We start from the raw sequence: 20,065 nt of genomic DNA on the forward strand, positions 1-20,065 counted from the left end.
CTGATGGAGAGGATGACAAGACAAGAGAGCAACAGAAATTAGCAAGCCGTGGATCCTGAATTTTTTTGCTTCCTAAGAGAGCATAGGTTGGATGTTCCCTGTGTATAAGGGAACAGATCCGTTTTCCCCAAGTTAAAGGGCATATCAGTTCATAATATTCTTAGAAACCATATTGTTGTGACTGTTCTGCAGGCTATTTGTGACTGTCTTCCTTCTAACTTAGGTAGAAGACAATTACACATACAACTTTAAATGGTACACTAAATATGCCTGTCCAGAGATGCCATTGGAATGTGTGGTGACGGATCCCAACACCATGGAACAATATGATTTGTCAAGGTAAAAGAAGTAAATAGACTCATAACTGAAGAACAAAATCTGCGTGGTGTTAGCTAGCAAAGTCTCACTGTAAATTAATTTGGTCTCTGCTGCGTAGACAGCATTAGAAACCCATGATCATTCTTGACCATCTTAAGCTGCAGAGAATGAGCAAAAATGAAGGAAGAAGCATATCCCGTTTTTAGGAGGCACGCTGATGTGCCTGTCATAGTTGTAAATCGATTAGTGTCTTGCATTGTTTGCTTTGATAGCAAAAGCTAGTTTTGATAGCAAAAGCCGTTGAGCAACCAGAATTTAGTCTCTCTGCTTCTTTGCAGATTACAATACAAAGACAGTGCAGTTGACTTTAAGAAACATTCTTGCAGCTAAATGTTTAAAACTTTAGTACCTTCTTTACTTCTGGTTGTTACAGTGAATCCCTTATTTGCTATTATCACTGTATTTGCTGCCTTTGAAATAGTTGTTACATAGCTTTTGAGGAATAGATTTATCTTGCCTCTTGTCATTTCACAAATTATAATCTCTCTCGTTCTCTCAGTTTCTAAGAGGAATGTGTATTGTAATTTAAGAATATAAATTATTTCACTTTGGCAATTCAGTTTATCAAAATCCGAGGACAGAGGTGAAAACTGGTATGCTATGGACAACTCTGAACCGAATGAGCGCAAGAAGTATTACATAAATGTCTGCCGCCCTCTGATCCCTGTTCCAGGGTGCGATCGATATGCATCAGTCTGTCAGATGAAGTATAAAAAAGATCACGTGAGTATCACTTCCACCCCAGCACCAGAAGTTAGTCCGTCAAATGTTCTGTATGGAGCAAAGGTCCATTGTAAGTGTCTTCTGACTCTGCTATGCAGAAGGGCAAAAATAATGGCCTGTGGACCATAAGCTTTGGCACAATCACTAGAAGAATAGCAGGTCTTTTAGTGAGACTGATTTGTTGTTTAATAGCACTAGTAGCTAAGGGTCAAACTTTCCCTGTACTCTACTTAAGAGGAAAATTCTACCCTCCTTTTTAAACTACACTGATACCTGAGGGCCAGCATACCGTTACCTTCAGTCTCCTATTCTTGTCACTCCTCAGTCACTTATCTTTCCTTATGCACCTTATTGATTGCTGCCAAAATGTTCAGAGCATCTTGTGGGGATGGACAGCCTTGTGCCTTTGTTTATACAAAGGGTATAAATAGTGGGTCAGGAAACTCTGGACTCTTTCTTCCTCTCTCCAGGGGGCAGAAGCTCAAAATACGACACCCCCTCCACCCTCAATAACTTAAATCCCACAAGCTTTCATAAGTAGGATCAAATGAGGTTTTGGTCCACTCTTTAACATACTGAACAGAAAAAGGATGGGGAGTCTGGTGCTAGTGTGGAGAAAGTACAGCCAGTCTCATGGAAGAGTCTCCTGAGCATTTGTACTTGCAACCCCCTGGAGGAGCAGCAGGAACATTCCAGGAAGAGTGCGGGGGAGGTCCTCATCCAAACATTTGTTAATCACCCTCCTGCTTCCTGTTAAACTGTCAAATTTAACAGATTTCTGCTTCACATCTGCATCGTGAAGCAACTGACATGCCGCAGAGTTTGTACCCACTTTGGTTCAAGTGCTCTGTTAGATCTCGATCTCTCTCTCTCACACACACATGCAGAGCCTCTTAAAGTATTTTAACATGTTACTTGCTCATCCACATTCTCTTTGTACATTTAGCATGAATTGTGGTAGAGAAGTGTGTGGTGGAGAGTAAAAGCAAACCTCAGCCTCTCCTTCTGAGCGATTTCCTGAGGCATTGTCTAAGAATAGTGCTTGGAAAGCTAATGGGGCTCCTACAGCTGTGTAATAAACAGGCTGTACCTTTAAACCATTGCATGTTGACAGTTAAATTGTGGGAGGTGAAGGGAAGAATTTTCTAGTGGATCAGGTACTCAGTTGAATCTTAGGAGAACTGGATTCAGTTACCTACTCAGCCACAGACTTCCTGTGTGACCTTGGGCAAGTTGCATAGGATGTCTGCATGGTTTTAAACAAAAACAAAACAAAAAAAGAGGGTCGGGGTGGGGGGAGGGCGGGAAAAGTCCTGTAGCAGCAAGTCCGAGCCTGGGTTTGCAGTGTAGATGTTCAGGTTGGAGCTCGCGTTCTGAAACCTACCCCCCTCCCTGGGCTGCAGAGCTTGAGCTCCAGGCTCAGCCTAAAGGTCAACAGGGCAATTTTAACATTGTAGACCTGGGCTCTGATATTGCTGTGTGTGGAGTGTGTTGTGGTTTTTTTTTTTTTTTTTTTTTTTTTTTTGGGGGGCGGGGGTTTGTTTGGTTTGGTTTTTTTGCTGTGTAAATGTACCTGTAGTCTCTCTGTGCCTCAGTTCTCCCCATCTTTACAGGGGAGGAACTTCCTCCACCACAGGGGAATAAAGTCAATGAGTGATTGTGAGGTGCTCAAATTTGGTGGTGATGAAGGCCATATAAATTCCTAGACTGAGTGGGTAAAGCTTTTGTGTAGTTGTATATCCAGAAAACTTAATGTTTCAGAAGCATTTCTCTGTAAGACCCTGTCTATGACAGATGAAGACACTATAGATGGAATTCCTTTTGTGATCTCATGACTTAAAAACTGTTTACTTTCTAACAAGAACTGCATTAGTTCTCTGTGCTTCTAAGAGTAAGAAATGCACATGATGGGCTAAATCAGAAGACTATCCTTTCCAGAGCCTCAAATTTGGATTTGTCTTGGTTTGCAAACAGAAATTAATTTGGTCATTACTGTACCCTGCTTGGTGGCTTTTTATTCACATCTGTAGTCCTCCACAGTGTGAGTCTGTTAATAAAAACACCCTTGCTTTTATGCACCAAGATAGAGATACAGTAAGGAAACCTGCATAATAGTTGATCGTTATCAGCTTCTCACTTCCATGGACATCAGAACTGCAGAGGATTGTTAATGTTGGCCCTGATGACACATGCATACATAAAAATCTACTTTGGTTCTTTCCTATGGAGTCCTAATGTGACACTTCTTGGAAATTCCCTAATGTCCATGGTAACTTGCTCTCTCACAAGAGCAGTACAATCTGCAGAAGCATCAGATGTGAGATGAAAGCTTTCATAAACTGTCTCTAAACCAGAGGCACTCAAACTCTATTGAATCACCTACTCCCCTGCCCCCTTCTTAAAAACTTGTATGATCAATTTACTTCACAACAAGTTCACATATCCCAAGTAGTACATGTATCACGATTTGGGAACACCTGTTGTAAATCCTTTCGCTGAGCTGTAGTTGGCTGACAGACGGGAATTATTCCCTGGAAAGGTTTTGGGTAGCCGCTTATATAGAACTTCCTGTAAACCAATACATTATAAAATCTATCTACCTTGCTTTGATGGGACTGTTAAATATCAAGATAATTTGCGGGAGTGAGGGAAGGTAGATTTCTTAACCTCAGTTGCTGTTTCACAATTAACTGCATCTTTTTTTTAAAAAAGGATATTACAGAATGTCACTTCAGCATGGCAAAGAACTCTGGGTCTAGCTAAAAAGAGGAAGCTTGATTTTAGTTTGTCTTACTTCTAAGAAGCAAAAACTATTTCATTGACATACTTCTATTCCTTCATTCTAGGATTCCTTTTCTGAAACCACTTCCATTAGTAACCTGGGGGTTGCTAGCAAAGGCCTAGTACTTGAAAGACGTGGTCAACTCCTTCTAACTTACACAAATGGTTCTGTATGCATCAATGCTGATGGAAAGAGAATCTCCTCTACAACCATAATCCACTTTACCTGCTCCAAGGGCACTCTTGTAAGGATGGAAATGCTTTTAGTAGTCTCCTCATTGTATTAACTTTCTCTGAGACTCTGTATGGGGTGCGGAAGCTGTGTCATAGCAGAGACATGTTGAAGACTGAATAGTGACTCTCCTCCCTCTTCCCCCTCTCCCTTCTCCCCCCCTCTCCCCCCCCATGACTATGGTGCTTCAGTGACATATCTAGAGCTGACTTACACGGAGTTTTTTGTTTATTTGTGTTTTGTTTTTTGGTGGTTGGTGGTTTTTTTGTTGTTTTTGTTTGTTTTGTTGTGGTGGTGGTGGTGTGTTTTTTTTTTTTTTTTTTTTTAATTGGGTAACTAACAAGACTGTAATTGAAGTTAATAGTCTGATCTGGATGCAATATTTAAGACTGGCTCTCAAAAGACTGATGCATGAGGATTTACACTCACAATTCTACTAGTCTTAAATTTCACACATACATTGTATGTTCTCTAATGCAGCCATAAGGAGAGGATATATCCAAAATGAGGAAACCTATGTACTTTATAAGGCCACTAGCCTTAATCGTTTCATTGGCTCTGCCGTGTCATGAATGTATAAAATTTGTTTATATCAAAAGTACAGTTAGATCAGCTAGTACAATTAGCTGTTCAGTCTCAGCTGTTTGAATATGTAGGGTGCCTACACAGACCAAAGTCTTAAACTTTTGGCTGGGGAAAAGGATTCCACAAAGTACATGTGCAATAACTTCTTTTTTTTTTTTTTTTAGAGCCGGATTCTCAGCCAGCTGAGTATTTGCCCCAAACTCATATTAAAATAGAAAATTGCTGAGAATTAGAAGTTTTGACATCAAATGAAACACAGTTGCGCTTTAAATTAGTCTTTTTTGATTTTTATGTTCTTTTTGCGATTTGAATTTTCAGAGTAGCAGCCCCAGGTTTATTGATAATCGAGAATGTGTTGTCACCTTTCTGTGGGAAACAGAAGCTGCTTGTCCAGTTACAACGACAGAAGACAAAACTCAGGTGAGAGTGGGGAGGGCTGTATTAGTAGCCATTAAAAACTGGTCTTTGTGCTCTGTGCTGCTTGTTGTCCCTTTTTCTCATATTGTTGTCTTCTGCAAAATTACTTCTACCAAAGCAGTTTTTAAAGTTAATCTAGAGCTACTGAAAGGGCCTAGACTTATAATACCCAAAAGTGAAGTCTTCTGTTAAGTGATCAGTAGAGCAGGTACATCATGAGAAGCTGTAAGGCAGTTTTCCCAAATGGCCCTACTAATATTGATCTAAACAAACCATTTCTGTATGTCAGGGTAACTTACTTGCTATGGTCATTCAGTTGTTTGCTCCTCTACTGAGACCACCAACAAACTACGAGGCGTATTACATTTGTCTAGGGATGTATGCTCAGCTCCTCAGAGCTGCACCTGAATATGTAGATATCTGTATGGAGATCAGACTCGTTTCACACATTAGCAATTGAACAACCCTCAGATTTTTATGCACAACCTGGATTGGATCTAAATTAGTGACCACTGTGCAAAACATCTCCACATCCTTTTATAATTTCACTGATGCCTTCGCTTCTCCCTCATTTAGTTTTCCTTAAATTATTTTTCAGATTTTCCTTTTGGGGCATTGTGTTCAGTTATACAAATATGCCAGTAGTGCATGCTTCCTTGCGTAGTTTCGCAAACAGTAAATGGGCAGCAGTCCTGGCACAGTTCTAAAGAATACAAAGGTGGTGGTACTGCTATTCGTCAGTCTAAATTAAGCCTCAGTAGACTCTTGCCTAAATGAATTTGTGCCCATCCTGGTCATTAAGCATATTGTAAAGCTACAATTTTTTAAAAAGCGAAGTGTATATAACTTTTTAAATTTCAAGTGTATATTCAGGTCCCTTCTTAAAATAACTAACCCTCTTCCTTCCCAACCCCCTCCCCTCCATTTCTTTTCAGTCCTGCTCTGTGAGAGATCCAAACAGTGGCTTTTTGTTCAACATGCAACCACTAGCTTCAGAAAAAGGATATACAACCAGTGGAATTGGGAGGGAATTTATGGTAACTTTCCTTTTTAATTATTAAATGTATAAACTGCAGCTAGCCAAAGCTGTGTTCATGCCTTCTAGTCTTAATTGGTAAGGTGGGAAGTTTAACTACCAACCTTATCCTTTTGTGCCAATGTCCTTATGAGTCAACCAGGCAATGCCCTACTTTGGGAGAGGAGTGGAAGGTAGTTAAGTAGCTTCTTCAGTGGCTTATGAGAAGAAATTTGAGGGAATAGTCCAATTGGCAATTGGTCCACTTCAAAAGTAACTTTAAATCCATCTTTTTGATGCTGACAATTATAAAATAGGCATTTTTTGCTGTGTTTGTTTTTACTACATTGGGTGCTCGTTTTTCTTTTGGGTGGTGGTGGGAGGCCATAAACATAGATACTACCCAGGGTGAGTGCAGAAATGGGGAATTTAATTATCCTCTACAGAGAGTCGTCCTGTGGGCCAGAAGTAGTAGAGGCTGATTAAAAAGATCTTTTAAGAATTAAATGTTAGTTTGGTGTGGTAATGATTTTCAAAGTTAACTCTTCAGGCAAATTAACATTGTGCACATTTTAAATTTTTTTTTAGCTAAATATTTGTGGACCAGCACCAGATTGTGGTACTATTGATGGAAAAGTAGCTGCTGGATGTGAAGTAGAAGGTCTAAAATCAGTAAGAACGGTTGGATTGGACAAAACCCTCTCTCTGTCCCCTGCTGGATTTCTAACTCTTACTTACAGAGGTGTTTTTGAGATAAAATCAGGTGAGTTCAAAACCCTATGCTACAGTTTCAGTGAATTGGTGTTTGCTTTAGCTCTATCGTGGCATTTTCATTCCCAGGCCCTGCTATTTGTGCAGCAAAATCTGTCAGATAAATTCAGAGTTAAAGCTGTCTTAATCCAAATTAATTTCTACAAAAAACTTCATAGGAAATGAGAATTTTTCATTCTGCAGTAAAGCTTTGAGTTGAGACTTTCAATTTTTCAGTGAAAGAAATATGTCAAATTTTCATGCGTGGGCTTCTTGTTTTTGGTCAAGGCTTCAAGGAGCACAGTTCTTGCTGGGTATGCTTGTTTCTGAGATGACCATTAGTGGACCATGATTTGTTATGCACCCTATAAAAGTCTGCTCAAGCTGTGTTTTTTTTGTTTTGTTTTCAATTTTTGACACTAATTGGCAGTTGAATAATTCTGACCGGATCCTCTAAACGCTCCCTCTTCTGGAGTTTTGTTTTTGTAGTTTTAAAAACTGCAGACCGCAAGGTAGAATTTTTGACAGATATTAAGGCTTACAGCTTGATTTAATGCAACAAATGGATATGTTGAGTGGTAGAATGACTAATGCTCTTCTTAGAGTGCTCACTTCTCTCTTAATTGAGATTTAGAAAACAAATCTCAGTTGCACCCAACAGTAGATTATTTGCTTTATCGTCACACAGGAGCATCAGACACTTTTAGAGTGACTTTCATCTGTAATGACTCGTATCCTGGAGAACTTAAATTTGTGGCTGAAGAAATCAACAGTGCACTGGGCGTCCATGATACTTTCTTTGAGTTTCATACAGCCTTAGCCTGTGCCCCTGCTCCAGTAGACTGCCAGGTTACTGGTAAGTGCACTGGGGCGGGGAGGGGTGGGCGTTCCATGACATGCATGTAAGAGGGTGGGAGTGAGGGAACTGAATGAAAGGTAAAAGCTTTCTATGGGGCTGGGTGAAAGTTGGAGGTAAGCTCAAAAATGTTTTTATTTTTAAATATTTGTTAGAAGTGCCCAGAGTACTGACATTGGTGATGCTGCTTATTTAGATAAGTAAAACAATTTGTTCCTTATCTTAGTATGATGAAGCTACAAGTATTTTCTGATTTAATTATGGATGACTTGGAGATCATGTGGTGGCTTTTTTTCCTGGTGTCCTAAGCTGGGTTTGTCCTCTAAAAGATGTTTGACTAAAATACTTCATTTACATGGCTGAGATGTACCTACAGAAAGAGGCTCTCTTCATAACAGTTTGACCCCATTAGAAGGCTGAAACTGGAAAGTTCCTCTATTAGATACAAGTGTCGTGACTCATGTTCCTGGGGCTACCAGATTTTCCCTCTTCTTAGAAGACTGCATAAAAGCCTTAGTTTCAGGAAAAAAGTAGGAACTAATTGACTTTGCAAATAGGTTCATATGAAAACTTTACCCTACCAAGCTTGATAGTTGCCTTTTGATGACCACTCTATTCTTTAGTCTGCACTGGAAAGAGTTAGCTGTCTGGTCACTTTCATGTGTCTGTCTTGCAGTTAGATCTATATTTATTATTATTATAATAGTGACCCCAAATTAGAGGACATTGTCAATCACAGTTTAGACTAATGGGTCTTAACATGGCTCCAAAGACCAATTGGGGAAGAATAACACTTACTGCACTGACCACAGTCATTTGCCTGGTTATGCTGCTTGAGCTGCACGTTATTGCTGTCGCTGGTGCTCTGCTTCCAGCTTCGCAATGTGGTTCTTCTCAAAGCCATGGACCCCCACCCTTTATGGCATAGCACCATGGCCATGTGGTCCATTGCCAGTAGCTCAAAGTTTGAATCTGAAATACTTGCTTTGTGCAGATCCTGTTTCAGAGTTCCTTGTAAGTGTTTCATCTGCCCACCATGCTTAGTTACCAAAGCTTAATTTGGAATATAGAATTTTGATAGATGGTTCTCAGGCATATAAATTACATGACGAATCCATGAGAGAGTGCTCATCAGTTGGATGGAAAACAAATGATCCTCGATACCAATTGAACCAGTTGTTGCCAAGACTTCCATGTTGGACATCTGGACCTGCCATTTGATACCTACGATGATAGCTGGGTGTTGCAAATAGAAATGTGCCATTGATAATAGTACGGATAGCTACAAAATGCATTATATTCTCTTAATCTTTCGTGCAAACATTGAGATAGTTGTCACAGGAATTTTATGGTCCTCTCCTTGTCTCTCTAATATCTTGGGACCAACACAACTACAACAACACTGCATATACTGTAGCATAACAGCGCCAGTATTTTTGTCTGGCCAGCTAGCTTTTCCTGGACCTTCAGAGAGGTCCTGTGAATCAGTTTGAGTACTGCTGCCTTAATTAATAAATTAATAGTGATATTGAGATTCTCTAAATGTATTGAGGAGCCATCTAACCTTGTAACAAGAACATGATAAATAAGGACCGTAATTAATACATATATATCCTCTTAATTTATTGTACATTCCAAATACGTTTCAGACTCAGCTGGCAATGAGTATGATCTAAGTGACTTGAGCAAAGAGGGAGAGCCCTGGATCGCTGTAGATACTTCAAAAGAGGCAAAAACAAGAACTTTCTATTTGAATGTTTGCAAACCTCTACCTTATGTGCCCGGATGCCCTGGTAAGCTGATTAAAACACTTTCTTTCCAGCTTGTGGTTTTTGACTGTGGCATGTCTGCCTGAGGATACTCAGGAAAGTTAAGTCTAATCAACAAAAGGTGTGAAACTAATATGTGTAAATTAAAGTGAACTTAAATCTCTGTATGGACTCTCGTTCAGAAGTATGGTGACCGTAGTTTGCTATAGCTTAATCTTCAGTAATCTTCAAGACAAGTTGATCTTTTCTTTTATGGACATCAGAGCTTGTTACTTCGCTAAAGTGTGGGTGTCTTGTTTTGTTTTTGTTCATTAAATAATGCACTTGTTCAGTAATCTCTGAACTAGATATTACCATGGACTCCAATTTATGCATGCTGTTTTGGGGTAAACAGTAAAGTGCGACAGGTATTACTGTCCTCACAAACTTGGGGAATAGTCCTCTTGCATTTAAGTCTTACATTAATCAAAATTCTCCAGTATCCTGAGAGGTGTGCAAGAAGGCTTTCAGCAAAGTGAGTGCTTCCAAATGGTGGTTCCTAGATACTGATTTTCTTGATTACTTACAATTACGACCAAGCTAAACTCTATTGAGGCTTCCTAATTAATAATATTGAAGCCCTGAATGAGACAGATTTGAGTGTCTTCCTGTGATTACTGCTGATTGTGCAATATTTACAATTCATAGCCACCAATCAAGTTTATAGAAACATAGGGCTGCAAGGGACCTCGAGAGGTCACCTCCCTCCCCCTTGCATTAAGGGTAGGATCAAGTGAACCTAGACCATCACTGACAGGTGTTTTGTCTAACCTCTTATTAAAAATCTCCAATGATGTGAATTCCACAACCTCTCTTGGAAGCCTGTTCCAGAACTTAACTACCCTTATATCCAAACAATATGCATTTTAATATGGCTGAATGCCAATGTATACATCTAGGAACAAAGAATGTAGGCCTTACTTGCACAATGGGGGGAGCTCTATCCTGGGATTTGGGAGGAGGGTGGATAATCAGCTGAACGTGAGCTCCTTGTGCAATCTTGTGGCCAAAAGGGCTAATGCAGGCCTTGTAGGTAAACAAGGGAATCTTGAGTAGGGATAGAGAGATTATTTTATCTATTTAGCACTAGTGATAGACTCAAGGAGCTCTGTCCACTTAGCTTAACAAAGAGAATATTGAGGGTGACTTGATTAGTTTTCCTACATGGTGAGCAAATAATTAATAATGAGTGCTTCAGTTTAGCAGAGAAAGGTAAGTGTATATAGAACAGGATCCAATGGCTGGAAGTTGAAACTAGACAAATTCTAGTCAATAAGGTGCCTGGTTATTAACAGAGTGAGTAATTATTGGAACAATTTACCAGGGGTTGTGACAGATTCTTTCTCACTGGCAGTTTTTAAATCAAGATTGGATATCTTTTTTTCTAAAAGATCTGCTCTTGGAATTATCTTGGGGAAGTTTGGTGGCCTGAGTTACACAGGAGGTCAAATGTGATGATCACAATTGTCTTTTATGGCCTTGGAATCTATGATTCTATAGTTAAGTTAGATGTGGGGTGCGGGGGAGGGGGGCGAAGCTTTTCTATCTCTTCCTTGCTGCAGATTAAACCATCACCACTTGTCCTACCTCCTAGTGGACAGAGTGAACAACTGATCACGGTCCTCTTTATAACAGCCCTTAATGTATTTGAAGACCGCTATCCGGTTCCTCCCCGTCTCCCGCCCCAAGTCTTCTTTACTCAGGATTAAACATGCCCAGTTTTTTGTTTAATCTTTCTTCACAGGTCAGATATTCGAAACCTTTTATCACTTTTGTTAATCTCCTCTGGACTTTCTGCAGTTTATCCACATCTTTCCTAAAGTGTGGCGCTCAGAACTGGACACAGTACTCCAGCTGAGGCCTCACCAGTGCCAAGTACAGTGGGACAGTTACCTCCTGTATTGTTTGCCTGACACGTCTGAACACACCTGAAAGATATTAGCCTTTTCGCAATTGCCTCACATTGACTAATATTCAATTTTTGATCCACCATAACCCCCCCAGATCCTTTTAGGCAGTACTACCGCCTAGCCAGCTATTTCCCATTTTGTAGTGTGCAGTTATGCTAAAACATCCTGTTTTATTATCCTGTCCCCCTTCCTTGCCACAGTGAGCCTAGAGCAGGTGAAATTAGAAAATAGATTCTAGGCATGGAACAGGTGAGGCTTCTACAGTCCAGTTTGTGTTGTCCTCAAAGGCCCTATGGCACTTGGGTACCAATAAGTAATATTTATGAAGTAAAGAATTGATATTTGTATCTTACTGTGTTGTATTTATTTTAGGATGTAACCAGTCTGTTAGTACATGCTATAGCAAAGGTGGTAGCCATAAATAAAGATAAACAGAATGTTTTTTTATTTATCTGGTATGACAACTTGTTGGAAACACAATCATGAATAAATAAACTTAGCAAGGTGCATTTTCAATCTAACAAAACAAAGTAAAGTTTTGACTAAAATGTGCTATCAGTTTCAGATGAACTGGTGACACATTTTATATAGCTGATCCCTGACCAGTTCACTCCACTGATATGTCCTCTATTGCTAAAGGTACTGCACTCTTTGACTCTATGCCTTCTTTAATTTATTGACTACCTGAGTGGAATTTTCTGTAGTGAAAATGCTGTATGAAGACATGACATTTCTTGTTCCTGCAGGTGGTGCAATAGGATCTTGTGTGAAATACGCTGATAAAAGCCAGAACCTTGGCGTTATTCAGATAAGTCCTCAAGCTGCTACTGATGGGTCTCTTAGTATTACCTACTTGAATGGTGATACGTGCAAAGATAAACAGCGCTATTCTACACGTATTCTCTTTCAGTGTGATCAAACCACAGTAAGTTTGTGTGTTGCTTTATATAAAAATAAAATCTTGGTAATAGATCTTATGGCACTTAACCAATTTTTTTTTTTTTTTTTTGAGTAAAAGAATTCTACGCATGAGATGCATGTCTGCTTGAATTCAGTCTCAATGAGTTAAAAATACAATTTGATTTATTTATTTTTGAAAGCCATTTATGCTCTCTCCTCTTACTGCTTACCAAGAAAGAAACCTTAAATATTAAAACTGATGATTACTCCCCATGTGTTTGTACTGTAGGGATCACCTGTGTTTCAGCATGAGGAGGACTGTGAATTTGTGTTTATCTGGAGAACCCTGGCAGCCTGTCCTGTCCGCAGAGCAGAAGGTAAAAAAACTGCTCTAAACTGGATTTAAATATGAAATGTGATCTTATGCCTTAATATTACAACAGTTTTATACACAAGGCTTTTGTAAGAAGACTTGTAACTATGTAATTGCTCCTTCATACACAACTTCTCAGCGCACTAAAGGGTCATCTGGGTTATGAAGGGAAAGCTTTTCATATCTGAAAACATTTATCTGTGATAGTGACAAAGAAACAAGTTGTGTACTTTTATTGTACACTGTACTTCATGGAAGTCACAAAGTGTGACCTAGGATAGGTGTGGCAGCATTTGTGTTTTATTCAGGCTCATAAACGTAGCCCTCATGCTAGTAGGGGCCGGGTACATTTTTATTTCAAGCTCTAATATTAAATGTCCAGCCTTTCATAGAAGCCTTCTGGCAATTTCTGTGTGCCATTGCAATCTTGTACTCTTAATTTTTCTTTTTTTAAATGTCAGTGATTTATAACAAAACGTCTGAATTTTGTTTGTACAAGTACAGTAGAACCTCGGCATTACAAACACCTCTGGAATGGAGGTTGTTCCTAACTCTGAAAAATGTTATGGTGGTTCTTTTCAAAATTTACAGCTGAACATTGACTTAATATAGCTTTGAAACTTTACTATGCAGAAGAAAAACGCTGCTTTTAGCCATCTTAATTTAAGTGAAACAAGCACAGAAACAGTTTCCTTACCTTGTCAAATCTTTTTTTTTTTTTTTAAAACATTCCCTTTTTTAGTAGTTTGTTTTTAACACTGCACTGTTCTGTATTTGGTATTTTTTGTCTCTGCTGCTGATGGATTGTGTACATCCGGTTCCAAAGGAGGGGTGTGGTTGGCTGGTCAGTTCATAATTCTGGGGTTCTTCTGTACTCTGAGCCATTGATTACTCTTGATAAAGTGGTATGATGAGTACTGCAGCTTGGGCTCCAAAGGCCAATCCTGTTAATTACCTTTATTCAGGCACCAGTAAGTTTGGTGGTGTCTGGAGGGAATAGCTTGAAATATGTGGTGGTGTTTCTTAATACACAGGTGTTTTGGTTTGATTAAAATCAATGTTTAAAAATGTGGCGCCAGATCCTTAGCTGGTGTAAATCAGTGTAGTTCCATCTGTTGAAGGCAGCGGTGCTATATTGACTTAAAGCAGCTCAGAATCTGGCTCTTCGAGTTATAGTTTAACCCACAACTTGTCTAGTTTTTATATTTAAATAAAGGTGTGATGTACAGGATAAAACATGTAAGTGTACATGGGGGCATCTGAACACAGGTGTTGCCACTGCAGATCAGACCTGTTTAGTCCAGTATAGTCACCTGATGCTTAGAGGCAGGTGTAAGAGTCCTACATGAGACAGAAGTGGGATAAGTTGCCCATCCAAAATAGCTCTCATCCTTGCTACCTTCCCTCCCTTTGCAGATTGTTAGTAAATAAAGGTACTGGACCTGGCCCTCCTCCGCTGTTCATGTCTGGGCATGATCAAAATGGACTGTTAAATCCTGCTCTGTCTTGCTTCCTTGACCGTTTTTGATCCATGGCAACATTTTGCCTCTTGTCTAATGGGTCTTTTTTGAATATTGCTTTAAAACAGTGATTATAATTTTTTGTATCTAACAATTTTAAGGGGTGATTACAAATTGTAGAGCTTTTCTCGAATAAATTGTCACTAAAGCTAAATAAAAGTAGAGTGAAACTCTTAAGTGGCTTCTCACATAACCAGCAAAAAAACAGTTGCTTTAACTGAAGTGGCCGTCCAATAGCGAGAGAGAGCAAAATCTGCTATAGGTTCCAAGGAGTGATCTCAGGACAGGAGGCTGCCCTAATAAGGACTGTCCTTTCTGTAGGTTTGACTCTGACTCTCTCCGAATGCATACTGCGTCGCTTGTGCATAGCTGGATTAATTTATTTGCTATTTAAGCCTTCTGTTAACTTTTGATTTAAAGGAGATAACTGTCGGGTAAAAGATCCAAGGTACGGTTTTGTGTATGATCTGAAGCCACTTTCTCGGAAGGAGAAGAAAGTGAGTGTGGATGAGTACGACTACTATTTCAGAGTCTGTGCGGGAATAACAGAAGCGTGCACTCAGCTGGCTCATCCGAACAATGTTGTGTCGTCATGCCAAGTAAAGAAGTCAGAACCGTCTTTTAGAAAAGTAGCAGGTAAAGTAGTTGTTGGATTTAGTGAAGAGGAGTTGGGATGGGGTTGTTGCCGTCTGACTCAGCGACTGGTGCAAGGGCTGTTTGCAATGTGGAACTTTGAGGGGAGTTAAGGGGAAAATGAGGTGGGGCTTCATCAGATGATAAATGGAGGATGGTGGCTTCAGTGAAAATTGTCGTGATGATTTCAGAATAGAAGGAAGGGCACACAAGGCCTTTGAGTATGGCAGTCTTTCTTTCTACATAATAATTCTTCCTTTCAAAGCTAAGATTGTTATTCGATGTAGCTTAAAAAAAACCCTAATCACTAAAAACCTGTAACTTAATCTGTTGTGATCTGAAAAAGTATATGCAGAAATGTATCCTTTTAAAATGATTGTACCTCATCTAGTCCTTGTGACTCTGCTGGCAGAAATATTGACTATAGCTATGCAAACATACTGAATTAGCCTCCTATGTGACTTGAATTCAACTAATTCGCTTCTAGTTCAGCTGTGTTAATTTTTCTGTCTAATTTAAAAGGATTGTATACTGAAAAGCTGACGTATGAAAATGGATTAATAAAAATCAACTATACCAGCGGGGAGAAATGCCATAATATATATGAACGCTCAACTGCCATATTTTTCTATTGTGATCACAACACTCTGGAGGTTAGTATATCTTTTGTACACTGAGACAAGTATTCAGGAGTTACAGAAAAAGTACAGTTTCTGAAATTATCCTCAAACATTACCATATTCAGAAGGCTGGGCAGATGTGTCAGGGAAACTATGCATCCTATTTCAAGAAAAGCATAGTCCTCCTTCAACAACAACAGACCCCGCTGTGTTAACATGTTTTGTTTTTCCTCCTTAGTTGTGGGATAATGTGTCTAGATCAAAAACTCAGCAGCAGCTAAATAAAGGCAACTTGATATGGTGTCTGAATGTATGCCTGACATGATGTGGGGACCCCAGGGAAATCAGCAGCACCATTCCTCTTACTGGAGAATTACTATGACTATAGTGGCTGAATCATGAGGCTTTTAAGGGCTACTGGGACAGGACCTTTCCTTACAAGGGAGTAATTTGATTTTTAAGTGTAAACCGCAAGGCGTAAGGATGAGTAGTTTGTCCTACAGAAGAACAGCGCACTCTTTTTATTCTTGTTTTGTTACACACTCAGATTATTTTTTGTTATAACAAACATACTTTGTAAGCCAATTATTAGAAGGTACAGAATTCTGGGAAATGTGTTCCTCTTGATCATGCTAATCTCATCCCAGATGGACAGTGATAGACTCCACCTTTCTAAGGCTGCTTGACCTTTTAGTAAGAATATGCTTGAAACAAAGCTTCCAGAAGAATTGCATTGCAGAGCCTGATTAACTTCCCGGAATGTATTTATTTGCCTGAGGATTAAGCCCCTTAGCCTGGAAGAAAGATGATATTTTCACTGCCATGTTCCTAAAACCCCACCCTTCCAAAGCCAGGCCTGCTTTATTTTTCACGGCCGTGTCGGCATTTCTCCCTCATCAGTTCTGCCACCTGCTTTTCCCTAGCCACCTGCTTTTCCCTAGCACCTTCTCTTAAAGGACCAGTGGCTGTGGGGTTGCTGTGCTTCCCCGCTCCTATTTTGGGGGGAACTGAGAAGAAGCTAGCAGCTCTAGCCACTACGATCCCTCTTTTTCCTGTTCCTTCCTGGCTAAAGAACCAGTTGCAGTTACGCAGCTCTGCTACTCCTCTCCCCACAATCCTCCACAAGAGCCAGTGGTTCCGAACCCTTTCATATGGGTAACATTTTTTTTTAACATGGCTCGGTTGTATATACTCAATTTTGGGACTAGTTATGTGTGAAGGTATCCTCTGCATGCAGCTGCGTATACTCTGATGTTAGATTTCTGATTTGTGTCTTGTCTAACTGTACTAATGTTTGAAAGCCAAATCAGGAAGTAGGGGAAATTTTGTTCACCTCCATATTTAGATTTGTGAAATATAAATTTATATCTTCTCAGCCGGTGTTTCTGAAAGAGACTCCAGATTGCACCTACCTGTTTGAATGGCACACGCAATATGCCTGTCCACCCTTCCAATCTATAGAATGCTCCTACAAGTAAGCTGTGCTTCTCTCTGTCCTGAACTGGTGGTAAGGTGCTCGTGGTGACATATGCCCATTCAGGAGACATTGTATTCAGCATGAATTGCCATGATTGTAGCCATATTTTCTCTAGTTGACAACATGATCCAGTGTGAATTTGCAATGGGTTAAATTGTAACATATTAGCAGTGCACAAGTGCGAATGTAGTAGTTCTCTGGGTTGGGGAAAAACAAACAAGCTTATGAACTAATTTTGTATATAGGAAAACACTGCTTTTGGAAAGTCGGGGAGGGTTTAGTCGTCTAGTAGGGGAGGATGGCAGAAAGGGAGGCCAGATATAATATGAAGCTGTTGGGGTTGAGGGTATGAATGATGGAACTGGAATCTAATGTTTGACTTTGCTATATTTGTGCTGAAATACAGTTGACCACCAATGCATGCTCTCTCTCAGACCCTCATAGAATCAAGATGATTCATGAGACTTTTCCAGTAAAACATTTTGAGTAGTTCTCTAGGTCCTAGGGTACGTGCATAATGACGGGCGGCACTGCTGGTGCTGTCGGATCGGTTTTGCAGGATCGATTGAGCGCCAGTAGAGACCTGCTCAATCGATCAGGAAGTCGACAGAATAAATCCACCCCTGCAAAAAGATTAATGCTGCGTCGATGGGAGGGCATTTCCCGTCGGCACGGCATAGTAGGAACGCTGCGCTATTTAGAATTTAGGAAGGCAATGGGAAATATGCAAGCCACTCTACATAGTTTGCGTATCTCCCGTCAACTGCCGGTGAATTTTGCTGGCAGTGTAGACCAGGCCATAGTTTCATGGAGATTAAGGCCGGAAAAGACCAGTATTCAGATTAGATGATCTAATGATGTGTATCAGGGTTCATGAAGTTCCATCCAGATGCACCTATAGTAAGCCCAGAAACTTTAGTCTGCTGAGGATTAAATGCTTTAGTCTAACTAAACTGTGTGCTAAACTAAACAGTCAGGGAATGGGAGATTGAGGTGCCCCCAAAACCAGAGACCTCTGCAGTGGCAGGGTATCGATTAGGTGAGAGATCCCCATATGGTCTTAGCATGTGAACCATGCCCTGGGCTGCAGAGGGAGGGAGAAAAATAAACTGTGTCACAGCAATTCTGACTTGGGGGTGAAAACTCCTTCCTGACTCCAGATCTGGCAATCACTGTGCCCATGAGTATGTGAATGAGATGCACCAACCAGGGATCTAGACAGAGGAATCTCTGTGACATCTCATACTACTGGTCCACCCTATTCAGCGGCTAGTCTTGTCAAATGTATGAGGTGTGAAAACTGGTTGGGATGCTGCTAATAGAAACTTCGCATTGGTGCAAGAGATCCAGATGTTTCCTGCATGCAGCATTCTTCCCTGAAACCATCCAGAATTGTTTATCCAGCATGGTGGTCTGCTTTTGGAGTTGGCTTCGATTCATCTGAATTTAAAACGGTTTGTTTTATTTAATCCAGAGACAACGAAGGAAACTCATTTGATCTTTCACCTCTGACACGACATAGACAAAACTGGGAAGCTATTCCAATGTTTGGCTCAACACAGAAATACTATATTAATGTCTGCAAGTCCTTAGTGCCACTGGCAGGTGCAGGTGAGAACAAGAGAAACCTATATTTAAATGTCATTGGTAGTTGTGGGATGAAAACAGGAGGAGACACAACCCTGTCTCCTCTTCCCACCATGCGAACAGCAAAGCAAAAGGTCACTAGGCGCTGAGTAAACACAGGCGGAGCTGTGGCTTGTGGGCAGCAGAGGGAAGGCCAACACTTAGGGCCAGTTTCACTATAACCAGCGATGGTGTTTCCCGGCAGCTCTTTTCTTTACCCCATTCCTTCCACAGCCTCAGCCTTGGTTGGCTACTCTTTAGCTCTTTCCTCTTTCTTCCTGTCCACCTTAGAGACTAATGGTGGGCGAGAGAGCACCGAAGAGCATCACAGGAGGAGGGGTGGCCTTTTGAGGAGGTTGCTTCTCTCTAGTTCCACCAAGCTGATCCTAGATTCTTTGCCCAGTGGTGGTATTCCAGCAGCTGGTCTTGTGCAGTAGCAGACTTCCCTTTTAGCAGCAATAGCTGTGGCTGGTCCCTCTTGCTGCTGCATGACCCTTTGAGTGGGAGGTGAAGCTGCCCAAAGGAAGCAAAGCGCCCTGGCGGATGAGTGGTAGTGACTAAATGTCCAAAATTAACATAATCCGTTCTTTTAGAGACAGATCAGCCATTTAAAGGGACAGCCAAGCTATTTCTTAAAGTGATGTTGGCGAGTAGGGTAGCACTTTGCCACTAGATTCTGGAAGAATCCCTTGTTTAATAAACCTATATCTGAAACTGTTGGGACAGCTTGTGATGGGCTCACAGAGCAAACTTCACTTTTCTACATTGTCTCATGTCTAGGGTCCTGTCCGTCAAATGCTGCCGCCTGCCTAGTGGACGGTTCCAAATATATAAGTCTAGGTGAAGTTGCTGATGGTCCACGATGGGAGACTGGCATTTCTGTTCTAAAATATACGAATGGGGAGCTGTGTCCGGACAAACTTCGCAACAGGACAACGATATTGCGACTCAGATGTGATGAAAGCAGAGTTGTAAGTATGGACTGCCAGTTGAGTTTTATCATGCTGTTGTGTATCCCCTTTTTTTGAGAAGGAAAAATGTCCACTTTTTTGGGGTGGGGCAGAAACCCTTTTGTGTAATTGGCTTGGAACTCGCTTTGGGGAACTAAGTAAGGACTTGAGCTCCTGATCTGAGATTCCTAGAATTTGAATGACTGACCGGAAAGGTCTTTTTTCATGTCTCCTCTGCCTGCTAGTGAAGAATTATTCTCTGTAGTGTGTATTCCAACATTTTCTCTAGCTTTCAAACGTACCCAGCAGTGGAGTTTCCATTGCTTGCTGTGGGAAGGTATTACACAGCCTAAATAATCTATCTTCTTGAAGAATCCGATTCCTCCTGCCCTGATATTTAGGCTTACTGTTCCTTTTACATTTATCTAGCTTCTAATTGCACAAATATGTATGTCAGCCTCTCTGTTAACCATCTGTATAGGTCTGAGTGTAACCTTGCTCCCACGTCTTT

At 40.5% G+C, this 20,065-nt stretch overlaps 1 protein-coding gene across 1 annotated transcript in view; it reads left to right on the forward strand.

Moving 5' to 3' along the window:
* The window catches only part of IGF2R (insulin like growth factor 2 receptor), an 88,595-nt gene that overhangs the window by 42,882 nt on the left and 25,648 nt on the right, over positions 1–20,065 (forward strand). Inside the window, exons 17-31 of the mRNA XM_067555188.1 lie at positions 224–339; positions 939–1,101; positions 3,948–4,127; positions 5,018–5,119; positions 6,052–6,153; positions 6,720–6,894; positions 7,570–7,737; positions 9,387–9,530; positions 12,202–12,380; positions 12,645–12,732; positions 14,669–14,884; positions 15,404–15,534; positions 16,878–16,975; positions 18,453–18,589; positions 19,385–19,575. Of these exons, the coding sequence (XP_067411289.1) occupies positions 224–339; positions 939–1,101; positions 3,948–4,127; positions 5,018–5,119; positions 6,052–6,153; positions 6,720–6,894; positions 7,570–7,737; positions 9,387–9,530; positions 12,202–12,380; positions 12,645–12,732; positions 14,669–14,884; positions 15,404–15,534; positions 16,878–16,975; positions 18,453–18,589; positions 19,385–19,575 (2,190 nt within the window). The remainder of the gene's footprint in view (positions 1–223; positions 340–938; positions 1,102–3,947; positions 4,128–5,017; positions 5,120–6,051; positions 6,154–6,719; positions 6,895–7,569; positions 7,738–9,386; positions 9,531–12,201; positions 12,381–12,644; positions 12,733–14,668; positions 14,885–15,403; positions 15,535–16,877; positions 16,976–18,452; positions 18,590–19,384; positions 19,576–20,065) is intronic.

This window comes from Emydura macquarii, unplaced genomic scaffold, assembly GCF_026122565.2.
Source record: "Emydura macquarii macquarii isolate MOO-44397 ecotype Brisbane River unplaced genomic scaffold, CSIRO-AGI_Emac_v2 contig_1559, whole genome shotgun sequence".
Taxonomy (NCBI): Eukaryota; Metazoa; Chordata; order Testudines; family Chelidae; genus Emydura; species Emydura macquarii.